The sequence below is a fragment of the Pistacia vera genome, unplaced genomic scaffold (assembly GCF_008641045.1).
Source record: "Pistacia vera cultivar Batoury unplaced genomic scaffold, PisVer_v2 Contig309, whole genome shotgun sequence".
NCBI classification, from domain to species: domain Eukaryota; kingdom Viridiplantae; phylum Streptophyta; class Magnoliopsida; order Sapindales; family Anacardiaceae; genus Pistacia; species Pistacia vera.
In genome coordinates, this window is record NW_022196123.1 from 386,599 (window position 1) to 405,042 (window position 18,444).

The 18,444-nt window shown below is 35.8% G+C and overlaps 1 protein-coding gene and 1 non-coding gene across 2 annotated transcripts; one reads left to right on the plus strand and one right to left on the minus strand.

Annotated features, from left to right (window-relative positions):
* Positions 1-12,523: 12,523 nt before the first annotated feature.
* On the minus strand, positions 12,524-12,988 carry LOC116136057. The gene has a single exon (XM_031421773.1). The coding sequence runs from the start codon at positions 12,986-12,988 to the stop codon at positions 12,524-12,526; it is 465 nt and encodes a 154-aa protein (XP_031277633.1).
* Positions 12,989-17,816: 4,828 nt separating this feature from the next.
* On the plus strand, positions 17,817-17,924 carry LOC116136076. Its single transcript, XR_004128980.1, has one exon. It is a non-coding gene; the product is annotated as a small nucleolar RNA R71 (small nucleolar RNA).
* Positions 17,925-18,444: the final 520 nt, after the last annotated feature.

Here is an 18,444-nt window from a genome sequence, read left to right on the forward strand (position 1 = left end):
ATTTCAATTTATTGCAGCAAAGACTCGAATGAGTGATTGATTTAAACTTCTAATTTTATGGGACGAATGAGAATATATATGCATGTAAATGATGAAGATGTATTAGCTTGAAATTATAACAAAAAAATCAGTTACAATATTTATAGTTATGACAAATAATAATATATATTTTATATATTAAAGATCGACATTTTTATTTTTTTTTATAAACATAACTAATTGATTAATTAAATAGATATAAAACTTTGAAAAAAGCTTAATTGAAAAATTTGGGTCGTTAAATCTATAAAAATTATGAAAGACAGAATAAAATAATTTGTGTTGGATATGATGAATAGTAATTATATTTTATATATTAAAGATAAACGTTTTTACTTTTATTAAAAATCAGTCAATTAAATAAAAGAAATAATTAAGTTTTTTAAACAAAAGAAAAAATATATAAAATATAAATTAACAAATAACCAATTTTTTAATAATTAAGAAAAAGAAATCAAATTTCAAATAATCAGAAAAAACTACCCAGCCCTTTTTATCTTTTTTCCCCCACCCCACCTTCCCTCATGTAACGCCCAACATGGAGGCACATGATTTAATTTATGTTTTTATAGCCCTTAGTTAATTTTTGTTAAAATGGTTTTAAGAGAATATAAAGAAAATACCTTAAACTTGCATTAAGGGTAAAATGGTCTTTTCACTCAAAATTAGTTGAAAAAGTGGGGAGCGAAAAGAGATAGAATTTCATAGAGAATGCATTAAAAATGAAGGCATTATGGTAATTGACTAAGGGACGTAGATGAAATTTTTAAGAAAGAGTAAGGGCAAAATGGGAAAGTGTGTTTATAAACTAAAGTGTTAAGGGTTTGAAACCCTTATTTTCTTCATTCCACCGCCACACTCCTCCCCCATTTTCTCTCAAATTTTCATTCAATCCTCCAAGGATTTTGAGGGCTTTTGAGTGTTTTTCATAGGGTTTTGTTTTTAGGCTTCAAGAGATAAGGATTCTTACTCTTTATCTATGTTTTATTTGTGTAAAAGTTGAGTTCTTATGGATTTTATGCTTAAGGTTAAGAGAAGATTTGAATCCAATAGGAGTAGAGAACTTAGTAGAGACTACTCAAGCATAAGGTAAGTAAATTCTACTCAAAATCCAACTCAAGTTAAAGTTTAAGAAAATCAAGTGAGTAGAGATTTCTTTTAAATATGCATATGTTATGATTATTGAGAAATTGAGATGAGATGGATGATTAGTTATGCTTGTTGTTAGATATACTTGAATATGAGGAGTTTATGTGATGGGTTGAAATTGGAAGAATTGGAGAAACTTTTGGGAGTGTTTTTGCCATGTAGGTATGGTGATGTTACAAGAGAGTTTTTCTCTCAATTTGGATGGTTTAAGAAACAAAAAGAATGATAATTACATTAGGGTTTGTTTATGCACAAGTATTGTTTGATGAAATGCCTAAGAGAAGTATGAGTTGAGTAAAAACCTTAATTTTATGGAACATTGCATATGTGTATTTCATAAGTGCATTTAAGTAAGAAATTTTAAGCATGAGCCATCCATATGCATATAATTGTGTATGTGTAGAAACTTAAGAAAGAATAAAGAAATAAAGAAATAAAGAACAAAACATTCTAAGAATAAAGAGAAAGAAAGAATAAGCATTAAAGAATTAAAGAAAGAAAAAATGTTAAAGAAGAGAAAAGAGTAGGTTGGTGTGATGGGGAACCGTGAGTGTTAAGAAGAAATTCCCACATACACATCACCTTAATTGAGTGACATAAGAAGAAGAAGAATTGTACGACCCATAAGAGTGTATGTGGATGAGGGTTGTACCAAGAAGAATTCCTACATGCACGTCACCTTAATTGAGTGGCCTAAGAAGAAAGAAGAATTTGTACGGTCCGCAAGAGTGCATGTAGCTAAGGACTATACTCACTCACACGGCCAAGGTATCGAATCCATACATCAACCGAGTCCGATCGGCAAAGAATAAGAAAAGAAGGAATAAGAAAAGAAAGAATAAGAAAGAATAAGAAAGCTTGAACAAGCAAAGAAAAGAAAAGAAAAGAAAAGAGTAGCTTGGGCAAGCAAGACAGAAGAGAAAAGAAAAGCATAGAAAGAAAAAGAAAAGAATAAAGAAGAAAAGAATAGAAAAGAAAAGAAAAGAAATAGAAAGAAGAAATAAAATGCATTTTTATGCATTATTGCATATGCATTTCATTTATGCATATTCCCATGAATTTTATTATGGTTAGAAAGAATAGAAGAGTAGCAAGAAGAGAAAGAATAGAAAGAGTAAGAAAGAAAGAACAGAAAGAAAGAAACAAACAGAGAGAATTAGAAAGAAAGAAAGAAACAGAGAGAATTAGAAAGAAAGAAAAGAACAGTGAGAATTAGAAACAGAGAAAGAAAGAAGAAGAGAATTAAGTAAGGAAAGAATCAAAGAAGAAGAAAAGTTAATGGATTTACTTAGTGAGCATTTTTATGCTCACCCCGTTGTTTTTCCATGTATTTGCAGGAAATAGGTGAGCAGCAGTCGGAAGGATGTCGACAAGCGGAGATAATTGGTATTACTGTCCACCGTTGCTAAGTTTTTGTACTTGTTATTTTGATATATGTAAAGAATTATATTTTTTATGTAAAGAAAAATTTGGGCCCAACTATTTTCATATGCTAATTATGTATGTTTTCATAGTATATGTTATAAAATATACTATTAGAAAGAAGTCATTACACCTCATCCCCATCGACTTCCCTCCAACAGCCCCAAAATCTAACAACCTCCAATCGAAATCACTATGAACTCTAGTAGGTGGCCACCTTCTCTAATTTATTTTCTTCTTTCTCTTCATTCTTGTTTTCCCTTTCTTGCTAGTTGTTTAATGTTTTCATGGATTTGTTCATTTTCAAGGTGAATTTGATGGTTGTTTGGGGCGCACTGGTTGCTTGTGTTGGGTTAATATAATGTGTAGTTTGGAGGTTTTTGTTTGATGCGGTAGTGGTTTAAGGGTGCATTGGTTGCCAAAATCGTACCGTTCTATTCTAGGCCTGGTACAAAATGGACGGTGGTGGAGGCTATGGCGACGGTGGTGGGTATGGAAGCAAAAGAGGAAGGGGCAGCGGCAAAGGGGCTTGTTACAACTATGAACAGAACAGTCATTTGGCTAGGGATTGTCACGAGGGAGGCGGGGACGGTGAATTTTGTTTGTAGGTTTGATTTTTAAGGCTTATGTACTAAATCTCTAGCATTTTCAGCTTAAATTTTTTTCATTTGAGCTGGCATATTGCGTTTAAATTGATTACATGGTGCATTGCGTTGGTTGTGTGGGAGAAATTAATGGAAATTGGAATTTATTGAGTAGTAATATATAATGTGGAAATATAGAGACAAGATTTCAGCATGTTTTTTGGTGTTTTTATTATGATTTACTGTAATCAAAATCATATTACTTGTGTTCTTGGATTCAGCTTTGATTCAATATCATTAATTTGATGATAATTTGTTTGTGATACACATTAATTTTCTGTTTGCCCATTATCCTTAATGTTTACGGTTTAGTGTAAACATGGTCTGATATTAGCAATTACTAACCTGTGTCTCTACAAAGGAATTGGACCTTATCTGAATGAAACAGAGAGGGAAAAGGGCGAAATTAGCTCTGGTGAAGCAAAAATCTAAGTTGCTTTTTATCATACACATACAAGGGTAGGTTGCATTCCTTGGTGATTTGCCTAAAGTTTTTTGCTTTGTATCGTTTTGGGTTCTGATATCTCACTATCATTTTATTCAGGTAAAATGACATGCACCCAAAAAGTAGGAAGATCTTGTACAAACTAAGATTAACGAAAATCTTTAGCAGTGTCTTTGCCATGGCTAGTGAAGGCACATTAGAACAGCTGCAAAAGGTGGCGCCATATGTCATTTATGGGCAAGAGACAAACATTACTTTCCATTATTTGGTGATATGATCTGTTGGATGTTTAGCGTGAGGATCAAACTACAAGCATTTGGTGCATCTCATGAAACGGCATGACTTTTGTATGATATGCACTTGGCTAGATGATGAATGCTGAAATCTAGAAAAATCTAGAATTGTAACTTCTTCGAGGATGCATCATTTTATCACTTCATATATTCTATTATCCCTTAATTAAGTAATAAGAAGATAAGTGTGTTCTGTTGAAGGATACAACTGTGATCAAGTTCTACAGATATAATTAATTCTTGAACATCTTGGTTTATGTTTTTGATGTGGGAGTATTGCTGGTGTTGATGAATCAGTAACTTTTATTCCTTCAACCAAACTGCTTATTTAGGAAATTATTTTGTTAGTTTATCATCTTTAGTTTCCCAATGCAAATAATTTGTAAGATGTTGCCCTGGTGTGGAGTAAGGATCAACCCTTATGTGCCAAATACTCCTAGCTTTAAGTCAATAAAGATAGTTATAATGTTGGTTTTTCTGGGGTATTTTACTCAGTATTGACTAGTTCCAACCTCCATGGGCTCACCTTTAACACCCAATAGTAGCTACTTTGTATTTCCTTACATTTCCATTCTCTCTTAAGAATGTCAACCTTTTTATGCTTTTCTAAAAAATTTTAATGCTATAAATATTGTTCATATTGTATTGACGATATTTTTCCCGTTTTTGTTGTTGTTTTTTAACTCTTTAGGCTTTGGATGTCGCCAAGTCTCTTCCTCGAAAGGAGTTGCTGCATTCTTGCTTGCTTATTCATGTGTGTTGGGTGAGTATTACTGTTTGGTCTGTAGATATTTCCCTGTTGAAACCTTGGAGGCTTGGAAAAAGACTTTTCTTGCAATTGACCATAACCTTTTTTGGAGCTGTTTTTGTTGGGGAATTATTTATAGATTGCAGGCTGATGCTCCCTCCTTTTCTTCTTGTTTTGGTTGCGTATATAAGCAGGATTTTAGTAGTTGTTGTGCAGAATTTTTGGGTTCTTTAGGGGGATGGTTCTTTTGTGTATAGCATGTGCAGTTGGCTTTTGTATACCAAAGTCTGGTATTGTTTTTGTGTTGCTGGTCATTTTGTATAGTCCTCTTTGAGGCTTGCTTGGTGGCTTTTTTGGAATGTAAATCTGTGCCACCTTTTTTGTTTTCTTGCGCTTGGTTGCTTGGGCTTGTCCAAGCAACTTGACTTTATAGGGGTCTTCTTTTTGGGACTCATTCTTTTATTCTTTATATAATTACCTTTTACCCAAAAAATATACATGAAGGGTTATGCAAAGATAGAGAAACAAAGTGTATTGAAATGACAAATAATATTTGTCACACCTATATTATTTTGACAATAAAGAATTTGTCATGTAAAAATATTTGTTTTAAAAATTATTTGTCATGTTATTAAATTTTTTACAAAATTATTTCAGTCAATATACAATTTTTGATAAATAATATTATCATATAAACAAACATGTGACAAAGTAAATGTTGTCACAATAAAGTCAATTGACAAATAAGTTTCGGTCACTATTAAAATTATGAGAAAATAATTTAATAATTATTCACAATTTTGACAAAATCAATTTCGTCATCATATATTATTTTCTCACCATAAAGCTTATCATTTGGTCTTCAAATGTAAATCAATTTTGACAAAATATTACTTATAGTGATAAAAATTGTCTTCTATTGTTACAAATAATTTATTACAATAAACTAGTTTACAGTGACAAATTATTATTGTCACAATAAATAATTAGGTTGTGGTGACCAAACGCTCTTTTGTCACCATACACTGAAGAGTACAAGCTTAATCTAATCAACCTAGTGACCAATACAATTCCTCACATTAGCGAAATGGTCACAATTTTGATATTTATAGTGACATTATTTTGTTACGAGAAGCTTAAATTCTTGTAGTGCAGGGATTAAATAACATTTGTAGGGTTGAAAATATACCTGGGCAAGGGACTGGTCCCTTGGGACTGGTCCCAAATGGGACCAGTCTCTCATGGGCCTGGGACCGGTCCCAGGCCCATGAGAAAAATAAGGACCCGGACCAGGCCTAAGGCCTGGTCCGGACTGGTCCCATGGGCCCAGGACCGGTCCTAGGACCGGTCCCATGGGGTTTGGAAAATTTAATTTTCCCCCCTCAAATTTTTTTATATTTTGGGGGCAAAAACGAATTTTATAGGGGTTTTAGTATTTTTTAGGGGTTGATTAGTAAGTTTATAAAAATTTAATTAATTTTAAAAAATAATAAATTAATAGTTAATTTTAATTTTAACATAAATATAATATTCACATTTCACCCATTCACGCTTCACAAATAAACAATTAAATAATTTTTTTATTAAATTATTCATCTTCATTTTCATCGTCAACAGTAGTTACATTATTCAAATCTGTATTCCTAAAGAGTTCGAGTAGTTCGGATCTTCAGGGTGTTGTTGTAGTCTTCTTTCTCCATGAGTCCAATCCCGTAAACACGTTATCACTTCAATCATCTCTTCGGTTAAAGAACATCTTCTGTCTTCAACAATCCGACCACCGTTGAAAATGTTGACTCGGATGCAATTGTAGAAACCGGCACAGATAAATGTCACGTGCCATTTGGGATATAATGGGGAATTGACTTTCTTGTTGGTTCCACCATTGAAGAATATCCATGTCAAGTTGCTCCTTCATCGTCATAAAGTCAAGTCCACCTGTAGGTAGCAAGTCATCTCATTTGGTCTATGTTATACGAGCTGGAGCTAGAGTTGGAGCTTCCGCTACGTCCCACATACGCCCACTTGGTCGACCATTGAGGGGGGCTACATCAAGGTCCTGATCGCCTCTCCCAGATGTTCCACTTCCACTTCCACTTCCACTTCTACTTGCATTGTATCTGTTCTCATATAAAAAAAAGCCTATCCAATTTGTTTTTAAAGTCAGTCAATAAGACGTATAATCATATCCTAAATATGGCCTAGCTCAGTAATTACAACCGTTACCTACGGATAATTTAAACCTAGGATTCAGAAAAAGGCCTAATCCATTAAGAATGGAATTCTAACCAATTCTCTTATATTTTTCTTCATACTTGAAACAATTTCACATAAAATGTTATCATGTCTATATTGATAAAAAGTTTTAGCAATTTGACTAAAATATCTAACACTAAATTAGTAGTTGGATAATAATACCACTTAATGTATTATAGCATCATAAAATTTTAAGAAATGAATAAAAAAGTTCACAAACCCCCCAATCATCAATCGACAACTTCCTCTGGATAGGTCTTCCGGTTGACGAAATCTGTAATTTGTTTCGCGGTTGGCAAAGCTTTTTCCAACATCAAGTAGGTAGAGTTCCAACGGATAGGCATGTCTGTACATAACTTCAAAGGTCGAACCGTGGGTCCTCTTGCTTACAATATTTGACGTACTCCTGCCACTTTTATTGCTACCGCCGACGATAATCCGATAGCTCTACGCACCCTCTCAATCTTGAATGTATAGCTCTAAACCTGCTTTAACTATCAAATTATGATGTCAAGCACATCTTTGGTGATAAAATTGCCTTCACCAAGCGGATCCAATTTCTTTTCAAATAAAGATATTGCCGCGGTGTTAGCAGCTGCATTATCAGCGTTAGCGCTACAACTCTATCAGTTAATAAATATTCTTGCAAAACTTCAAGAATCGTAAAATAAATAGTTTCAGCACTATGTTTTTCATATAATGGTTTAAAACCTATCAATTTTTGTTGTAACTCCAATTATGATCTAAGAATGTTACGTGTAACAGTTAAAAAATCGGTTTTTGATCTACAAGCCCATATGTCGATGTAAGTGCAATAGATATATTCCTAAAATTTTGAAATTCGTTTTTAAGTTTATTATTATTTTGTTATAATTTTAGTATATCTCTTCTACTTGTAGTTCTACTAACAGGGGTAATGCGGGACAAAATGCAGTTTTAACCATATTAACAAAAAAGGATTTTCAGATAAACAAATGGGAGATGTCTGTAGCAACTATATATCTTGCTATTTCCTCTCGTGCAACATGTGTATTGTATTGCCATGTTGAGAGAGTTGAGGATTGTGGATTAAATTAAGTTAGTTTGAATTTGTTACCTGATCCGCTTGAAGATGCACTTATTTGGGGCTTCTTCTCTACATGTCGTCGCATCGTCGAAGTCCCCTTCTCAGCCCCAATAATAGTTCCGCATAAATTACATATCCCACACGTCTTCCCCCCTCCCCATTTGTCTTTGGCCGTTTTGATTTGGTGAAGTATCGCCAGACATCGGACACACCCTCTTTGACGGTCGGGGAGGTTGGGCTATGTCCGTGCCCATTGACTCGCAGCTCACATGTGTTTGGCTACACCTCGTCCCGGCCGAATGTGGTTGTGGAATTACAGCTACATCCTCTAGAGGAAATGGTGAAAATGGATTGAAGGCTTCATTTCATCGGTGGATGGAACGTAAAACTCATTTGGGGAAGACATTATAATTCATGATAAAATAATAAATAATTAAAATGAAAAGAATTAAATAATAATATGAAATTATGATGATATTGAAAAATAGAAAAAAATTTGAATAATATAAAAAATAATATAAATAAATTATAAATATAAATTGAATGAGAAATTGATTGGAGATTTGGAGTAGAGAGATTGAGAGAATGAAAGAATGAGAGATTGAGAGAATGAAAGAATGAGAGATTGAGAATTGGTGTAAAAAAATTAAAGGTTTTTAGGTTATTTATAGTGTAGTTGTGGGGGGGAAAATGAAAAAAAAAACTTATATAAATAATAAATGTAACCGTTGGCACTTGGCAGTTACCGTTGGCTGCAACGGTTATTTTTTTTTTTAATAAATTTTGTAAAATTTCAATTTAGTCCTTTAATTTATACTGATTTTAGGGGGTTTAATGTAATTTTACAAAGGATTAAATTGATAAAAACCAAATAAACTTTTGGGCCCAGGCCTGGGACCGGGCCCAGGCCTGGGACCGGGCCCAGGCCCGGGCCTTGGAGGAGGGCCCGGTGGAGGGCCCGGGCCCTCCTCCTTAGGCCTGGTCCCGTTTTGGGACCAGGCCTCCTAGGACCGGTCCTCCCTAGGCCCGGTTTTTGGAGCTGGGCTTTTGGGTCCGGTCCCAAATGCCCAGCTCTAGTTGAAAATACGTACTTTCAGTAGGCGTGCACCATTACACTTGAGAAGCTCTTTGTGCTGATAATGTGTTATAATATAGTGGTGCTATTCAATAATAATTCAAGAAAGTAAAATAAAAGGGATGAAAGTGAGAGAATTGAGAGTTGTGACTGGCAGGGATTTCTTTCATACAAATTTTGGATATATCAAATGAAAGGGATGGGGGGGTATTTATAGCCTAACCCACCCTCCCACTTTAACCACCATAAGGTTTCATCCACACTAGGTAAATGGTCTTTTATAATAATTTCAGTGAAATGATGAATCCAATAACAATTGAGTATAATCTTGATAAATTTAAACATCAAAAGGTTCTTATTAAAGAATTATCATATAAGATATTAAATTTATAGATATTTAATAAATAATGATGAACTTTATGATGAAAATAGAAGTAATATTACATCAATTTGGATATAGTAGTTTGCATATATAGCACATTTGGAATAAATTGACAATTTTCACAAACCTTCACCCCCACTTCTTTAATTGCTCTGACCAATCTTGTACTTAGATTAAGTCTCTTAAAAATTAAAGGGTAGGAATGTGTTTTTGGCTCAAAATAATGGTGGGTTAATGTAGGTTACATGAAAGAAAATCAAGGCTAAATGTGTTTAATAATGGGTTAATGTAACGACTGTTTTCTACTTGTGTTATCATAAAATATGCATAGTAAAATACATGTAAAATAGCATAAATAATTGGGCCCAAATTTTTCTTTTATTAAACATACACATTCTTTACACAAAAATTTATATCATGTACAAAAACATTAAAAGCAGGGTGGACAGTGTAGCCATTTCTCTTCGCTTAATGACGCCCATCCGACCGTGTCCTCACCTAGATCCTGCAAAATATAGAAAACATCGGCGTGAGCACAACTAAGGCTCAGTAAGTAAATCATCTACTCATCTATTCCTGTAACTCTCTCTCTGATTCTTTCCTTACAAGTCTCATTTACTCTCCCTTTTATAATCTTTCTGATTTCTCTTTCTCGTAACTCTTTTCTACTAACTCTCTTTAGTAAGTCATGGCCCCATTTAACCAGAGGCACAGCTGGGACTCACTCCCACTCTGCATGACTTATACTCGTTCTAGCCAATCGGACTCGGTTATGCATGGATTCGGAACCCGTGGTCATGTGAGTACATAATCTCTCTCTCGGGTAAACTCGGGTATAGCCCTCATTCGCATGCACTCTCACGGGCTACACCACTTCTCTCTGATACTCATGCCACTCTCTCTCTGCGGCGTACATGCGGGAATACTCTACCCATTACTCACGGGTTCCCCATCGCACAACCTACTCTATTCTCTTATCTAGCACTACTTTCTCTTTATTCTCTAGTGCTCAATTTCTCTTTCTCTCTATTCTTAGAGTAGCTCAAACTCAATTTCTCTACTCTCTTTTTCTAATGCATAACTATTGCATGATTAATGCATATAGATGACTCATGCTCATTAATGCACTTATGAAATGCATTTATGCTATGTAGCAAAAATTAAGGCTTTCTACTCTTACTCATGCTTCTCTTGAGCATTTCATCATACAATTCAAGTGCATATAAAGCTCTACTTAAACTATAACTTTTCTCTTATCTTTAATCATCCAAAATGGGAGAAAAACTCCCTCATACACTCTAAATCCCTGTCAAAAGAAAACACTTCTATAAAGTTTACTCAAATCTTCCTTCAACCTCAATCAAAACTCACCCAACATCATAAAATCTTAACACTTCTCATAAAGGAAAATACTTCCAACAATTCAACATGAATACTCATCTCAATTACATTCATTAACAAGCATAATACAAACTCATACATGCATATATCTCTACTCAATTTCTACTCAAAAACTTATTCAAATCTCAACTTGGTTGAATTTACTTACCTTGTGAAAAAGTGACTTCTCTAGCACTTTTCCTTTCCCTTATTGTCTTGTCTTCTCTCTATAACTCAAAACAACAACAACAACAACAACAACAACAACCATATAAGACTTCAATATAACTATAAGAAAACTCACATCTAAAGCAAGAATCCTTACTTTAGGATGCTTTAGATGATATTTCTACTCAAAAGTATTCAAAGGCTCTCTTAAAACCCTTAGAAATCTTGGAACAATTGAAAGCAAAAAGGAGAGAATTGAGAGAATGGATATGGCGGTGGAGAAGAATGAAATGAAGGGTTTATTACACTTAGCCCTTTTTAGTTCATGAGAAAATCAACACTTCCCAACTTTGCCATTGATCTTCTTTGAAAATTCCATCTATATCCTTTGATTCATTACACTCACACCCCCATACTAACTCATTCTCCAAGAAATTTCCTTATATTTTACCCCCCACTTTTCCTACTAATTAGGGGTAGAATGGTCATTTAACCATTATGGAAAAATATCTAGAACTCTCAATACACATTTTAGTCGGCTCGTCGCCATGGCGAAGAAACTTTTGTCGCCCCGGCGAAGAAACTTCTGTCGCCCCGGCGAAGAAAGACAGAGCCTACACCGCCTTACTCAAAGCCAACTTCGCCGCGGCGAAGACTACTTTTCGCCCCAGCGAAGACTGCAAATCCAAAATTCCTCAAATCTCAACCAATTTCAAGGCAAACACTCAACCAACTCAATGCACAAACTCAATTAAAGCTGAATCAGTAAATATTTAAGCAAAACAGCAAATCTTAAGTATGTACCTCAAGTGGGGCGTTACAGTCAAAGGGGTAACTAGCGATAATTTAAATAAAGGGTTGGCTTGAAATACTCAAATGATCCAAAGATAGCCTAAATCATATCCTAAGTAATGTGCATTCTAGGATTTCGCCTCAATTAGTTATCAAGTGAGTTCTAGAATTTGTTGAGATCGCAAAAATGTCTATGAAAATTCATACATAACAAACGTCACTAAGCCTTAAGACTAACCAACTAAATCATACCACATAGCATGAGAGTCTCAAACTAGATGAAACTAATTATTCAAAATTGCTCCTAAATCTAAGCAACATTTAACATCTTCTAAACATCACATGTTATCACAATTATAATCATATCATTGACACATAAATTAATTCGAAAAACTAAAAAAATTTAATCCTAAAATCATGCAAACACTAAAAAAAACTACAGCAACAACAAATGCAAACACACAAATGTAAACACATACTTAGACATACCAAAGAATTAATATTTCTATGTCCCACCCCCAACCTAAATTGGGCAATGTCCTTATTGCTCTATTAATCGGTATTAAACAAAAATCATTAGGAAAAATGAAAACTAACACAACTCAATGGGTTGCCTCCCATGTAGCGCTTTGTTTAACGTCGTTAGCTTGACATTGTTCTTTGTTTAATCGTCCACGTTCGTTGGTTCATGGAGAGGTACTTCATCCAATTGTTCCATGAATGGTTCGTAGTATGGCTTTAGACGATGGCCATTGACCTTGAAGTCTTTCCCGGTCTTCATGCTCTTAATTTCCACCGTGCCATTGGGAAAAACATTAGTAATCACAAAAGGACCAACCCAACAGGAACGTAACTTACCGGGAAAAAGTTTAAGATGTGAATGGAATAGAAGAACTTTTTGTCCAGCTTCAAAATGCTTTCGCTGGATCACTCTATCATGGAAGGCCTTTGTTTTGTCCTTGTAAATGCGTGAACTTTCATAAGCTTCATTCCGTATCTCCTCAAGTTCATTCAATTGCAATTTCTGTTGTTCTCCCGCTGCGTCTAGTTTCATATTGCATTGATTAATTGCCCAATAGGCTCTATGCTCTAATTCAACAGGAAGGTGACATGGTTTACCATAAACCATTCGGAATGGGGACATTCCAATTGGTGTCTTATATGCTATCCTATACGCCCACAATGCGTCGTCAAGTCACAAGCTCCAATCTTTCCTATTTGGATTCACAGTTTTCTCTAAGATGGACTTGATTTCCGATTAGAGACTTTGGCTTGTCCACTCGTTTGTGGGTGGTATGGCGTAGAGATCTTGTGGGTGACATTGTATTTCTTCAAGGTAGCCCAAAATGTACGGTTGCAAAAATGAGTTCCCTGGTCACTAATTATGGCTCTAGGTGTTCCAAACCTTGCAAGAATGTTTGATTTTACAAAATCTACAACAACTTTAGAATCATTAGTCTAGGTGGCCTTTGCTTCTACCCATTTAGACACATAATCAACAGCAAGTAAGATATAAAAGTAACCATAAGAAGATGAAAAGGGTCCCATGAAATCAATACCCCATACATCAAAAATCTCAACAAATAAAATTGGATTTTGGGGCATTTGATTTCTTAGGCCTAAATTACCTGAGCGTTAACATCTATCACATGTTTTGCAAAAACCATATGTGTCTTTAAAGAGTGTAGGCCAATAGATCCACTCTCAAGAACCTTGAGAGTTGTCTTCTTTGCTTCGAAGTGTCCTCCACATGCATAGGAATGGCAAAAGTTAAAATTGAATTAAATTCACTTTCGGAAACGCACCTTCTTATGATTTGGTCGGGGCAATATTTCCAAAGATATGGATCATCCCACACGTATTGCTTGGAGATCTTCTTCAGTTTGTCCTTCCTAGCATGCGACATGTTGGGTGGGGTTCTCTTGGTCACTATTTAATTTACTATAACTACATACCATGGTCTCAAGGATGTCATCGCAAGTAATTATTCATCTAGAAAATCATCTTTCAATGGAAGAGCATCTTTTTGGTTTATCAACCTACTTAAATGGTCTGCTACACCGTTCTCACTCCCTCTTTTGTCTTTGATTGTTAGGTTGAACTCTTGTAGCAATAGAATCCACCTTATAAGCCTTGGTTTAGCCTCTTTATTCGTAAGCAAATACCTAAGAGCTGCATGGTCAGAAAAAACAGTAACATTAGTGCAATTAGATAGGAACGAAACTTTTCTAATGCAAAAATAACCGCCAAAAGTTCTTTCTCAGTTGTGGAGTAGTTAAGTTGAGCATCATTCAATGTTCTTGAAGCATAATAAATGGCGTGTGGTAACTTTCCAACTCGTTGTCCTAACACTGCTCCAATGGCATAATCACTTGCATCGTACATCAACTCGAATGGAAGACTCCAATCGGGTGGCTGAATAATTGGGGTTGTGGTTAGGAGTTTTTTAGTTTCTCAAATGCCTTTATACACTCTTCATCGAACTCAAACGCTACCACTTTTTGTAACAAATAGCATAGGGGCCTTGCGATCTTAGAGAAATCCTTGATAAATCTCTTATAAAATCTTGCATGTCCAAGAAAAGAACGTACCTCTCTCACACAAGTGGGAGGTGGTAAGGAACGTACAAGATCTATTTTAGCTTTATCAACTTCAATCCCCCTAGATGAGATAATATACCCTAAAACTATCCCTTGATTTTCCATAAAATGGCATTTTTTCCAATTTAAAACGAGATTAGTTTCTATGCATCTTTTAAGAACTAATGTCAAATTACCCAAACAATTATCAAATGAGTTCCCATAGACACTAAAATCATCCATAAATACCTCTATAATGTTCTCTATGTAATCGGAGAAAATACTTACCATGCACCTNCATCAACTAGAATGGAAGACTCCAATTGGGTGGCTGAATAATTGGGGCTGTGGTTAGGAGTTCTTTTAGTTTCTCAAACGCCTTTATACACTCTTCATCGAACTCAAACGCTACCTCTTTTTGTAACAAACAGCATAAGGGCCTTGCGATCTTAGAGAAATCCTTGATAAATCTCCTATAAAATCCTGCATGTCCAAGAAAAGAACGTACCTCTCTCACACAAGTGGGAGGTGGTAAGGAATGTACAAGATCTATTTTAGCTTTGTCAACTTCAATCCCCCTAGATGAGATAATATGCCCTAAAACTATCCCTTGATTTACCATAAAATGGCATTTTTCCCAATTTAAAACGAGATTAGTTTCTATGCATCTTTTAAGAACTAATATCAAATTACTCAAACAATTATCAAATGAGTTCCCATAGACACTAAAATCATCCATAAATACCTCTATAATGTTCTTTATGTAATCGGAGAAAATACTTACCATGCACCTTTGAAAGGTGGCGGGTGCATTACAAAGGCCAAATGGCATGTGTCAATAAGCAAAAGTGCCAAAGGGGCATGTAAACGTCGTCTTCTCTTGATCTTCTGGTGCAATCACAATTTGATTATAACCTGAAAATCCATCAAGAAAACAATAGTGAGAATGGCCCTCTAAACGTTCAAGCATTTGATCAATAAATGGAAAAGGAAAATGATCTTTGCACATTGTGGCATTGAGCTTGCGGTAGTCTATACACACTCGCCATCCCGTTTGAATGCAAGTGGGAACTAAGTCATTATCTTCATTCTTTACCATGGTTATGTCGGATTTCTTAGGAACTACTTGGACTGGACTAACCCATTTACTGTCCAAAATTGGGTAGATCACACCAACATCTAACAACTTGATTATTTCCTTCTTCACTACTTCCATCATTGGTGGATTCAACCGTCTTAGCGCTTCTCTTATAGGCTTCGATCCTTCCTCTAATAATATGCGGTGCATACACATGGAAGGACTTATTCCTTTAATGTCAGCAATCGTCCAACCAATTGCCGTTTTGTACTCTCTCAACACACGAACAAGTTTCTTTTCTTACACCTTTGAAAGGTTGGCCACTGCAATCACGGGCAATGTGTCTCCTTCTCCCAAGTATAAATACTTGAGATGACTTGGTAAAGGCGTAAGCTCCAAGGTAGGGGCCTGCACAATGGAAGGTAAAGTTTCCTATTAGATATAGGAAGAGAAATATAGGAGATTTCATACCTTGGATTTTTCTTTGGGAGCTCATCCAACATTGCTATAGTTTCATTTAGCTCTTCTCCCAACTCTACGTCTTCATTAAAACTTTGAGGTTCCTCGGTTGACAACCCATTCCATATTGCCACTTCCAATGGATCTTTACCCTTAAGCTTGAACATTTGCTGCGTTAAAGAGTCAAGTACATCAATGGAAAAGCAATCAGTGTCATCAATAGGATACCTCATTGCATCAAAGATGTTAAATTGAATGACTTCCTCATCAAACTCCATTGTCAACGTCCCATTATGCACATCTATTTTCGTACGGGCTGTTTTCATGAATGGTCTCCCCAAAAGCAATGGCGTGGTTTTCACAGTTGTTTCATCTTTCATGTCAAGCACGTAGAAATCAACTGGAAAAACAAGTTTGTTTACCTACACCAAAACATCTTCCATAACTCCCTTTGGATAGGCATTAGATTGATCAGCGAGTTGAATAACTACGCCGATCTCTTTAAGAGTACCAAGATTTAAATCAAGATAAATTGAGTAAGGCATGACATTAATAGAAGCACCTAAGTCTAACATTGCTTTCTCAAGCCTTGTGTTGCCTATGATGCATGGTATGGTGAAACTACCCAGATCTTTGCACTTTGTTGGAAGCTTCCTTTGCAAAACCGCTAAGACATTTTCTTCCACGCTCACCACCTCGTTTCCCTTAAGTTTTCTCTTGTGGTGCATAATTCTTTAAGAAATTTCGCATAACGCGACACTTGCTTTATTGCATCCAACAAAGATATGTTGACATGTACTTTTCTAAAAGTGTCCAAAATTTCTTGTTCATGTTCCTTCTTCTTTGATGTGGCAAACCTGTTAGGAAAAGGCAAAGGAGGTTCGTAAGTATTAATAGGAACTTTAGATTGTACCTTAGGTGGATGTTTTGCATTGGACGAATCGGTTGGCAAATTTTCTGCACTTTTGGGCTGCTTTGTTCCACCTTGAATCAACTCATCTCCAACTTCTTTCTCATCATTTGGCTTCTTGTGAGTCTTCTCAAGTTGTCTACCACTTCTCAAAGTAATGGCACTAGCATTCTCCTTAGGGTTAACCGAAGGTTGGGAAGGAAGCTTTCCGAACCCATACGCCTCTAATCTTCCAAGAGTAGAAACCAATTGACTAACTTGGCTTTCCAAATTCTTGATTGACATTTTTGTTTCTTGTTGGAACTTGAGATTCTCTTGCTGAAATTGAAGAGAGCTAGTTGCTAATGAGTTTACCAAGTCCTCCAAAGACTTACCTTGAGGTTGGGAAACATTTTGGGGTCTTGCTTGGTACGATTGTAGAGCTCGTGGGTAAGGGAAACCAGGTGGATTATTAGTGATAGCAGCTTGTTGATTTCCTCCATAGCTAAGGTTAGGGTGATCCCTCCATCCTGGATTATAGGTATTGGAAAATGGATCATACCTTTGCCTTTGTTGTCCTTGGTATCCTCCCATGGCATTTACTTGTTCTGCATTTGTTTCTTGAAGGGTAGGACACATATAGGTAGGATGTCCCACATTGGAGCAAATTCCACATGTCTTCACTTGTCCAATTGCAATTTGTTGCACAAGTGCAATCAAATTATTCAATTGTTGCTCAAGATTATTGGATATCCCCACTTCATTTACCTTCCTTGGTGGTGGATCGGATCCAGTACCAAATTGTTGAGAGTTTGCCACCATGGTTGCAATTAAGTTCCTTGCTTCTGTAGGAGTTTTATCAACTAACGCTCCGCCACTTGCTGCATCTATCATGCTACTCTCCATTGGCTTCAATCCCTCATAAAAATATTGGAGAAGTAATTGCTCACTTATTTGATGATGCGGACAGCTTGCACACAATTTCTTAAACCTTTCCCAATATTCATATAAGTTTTCCCCATTGTATTGCCAAATCCCACAAATTTCTTTCCTAATGAGTCTGGCTCGAGATGCTGGAAAATACTTCTCCAAGAACAACCTCTTCATCTCATTCCAAGTAGTTATGGTCCCGGATGGTAGGTAATAAAGCCATTCCCTAGCGTCATCTACTAAAGAAAATGGGAACGCCCTTAACTTCACTTGTTCCTCAGTTGTTCCATTTGGTTTCATACTCGAGCACACCACATGGAACTCCTTAAGGTGCTTGTTTGGATCCTCTCCCGCTAAACCTCTGAAAATTGGTAGAAGATGAATCATCCTAGATTTAAGCTCAAAAGTTGCCCCTGCCATACCATTGTATCGAATGCATAAAGGTTGTTGGTCAACAGTTGGTGCAGCCATCTCTTTGAGAGTTAGATTAGCCATCTCCTCTTGATCAGAAATATCAGAAGAATCATTTGTGAGTGGAAGATCGGTATGGATTGCTTGATCGAGAGTTGATCTATGCAAAGGTTATTTTGAATGAGCAATAGGTGGAATCAGATCAGAATGAGGATTCGATCTCAAATTGTATCGCGTGC

Bases quoted from the DNA above. Each gene is read 5' to 3' on its own strand.
- LOC116136057 (XM_031421773.1), bottom strand. From the start codon at position 12,988: ATGGTTTATGGTAAACCATGTCACCTTCCTGTTGAATTAGAGCATAGA.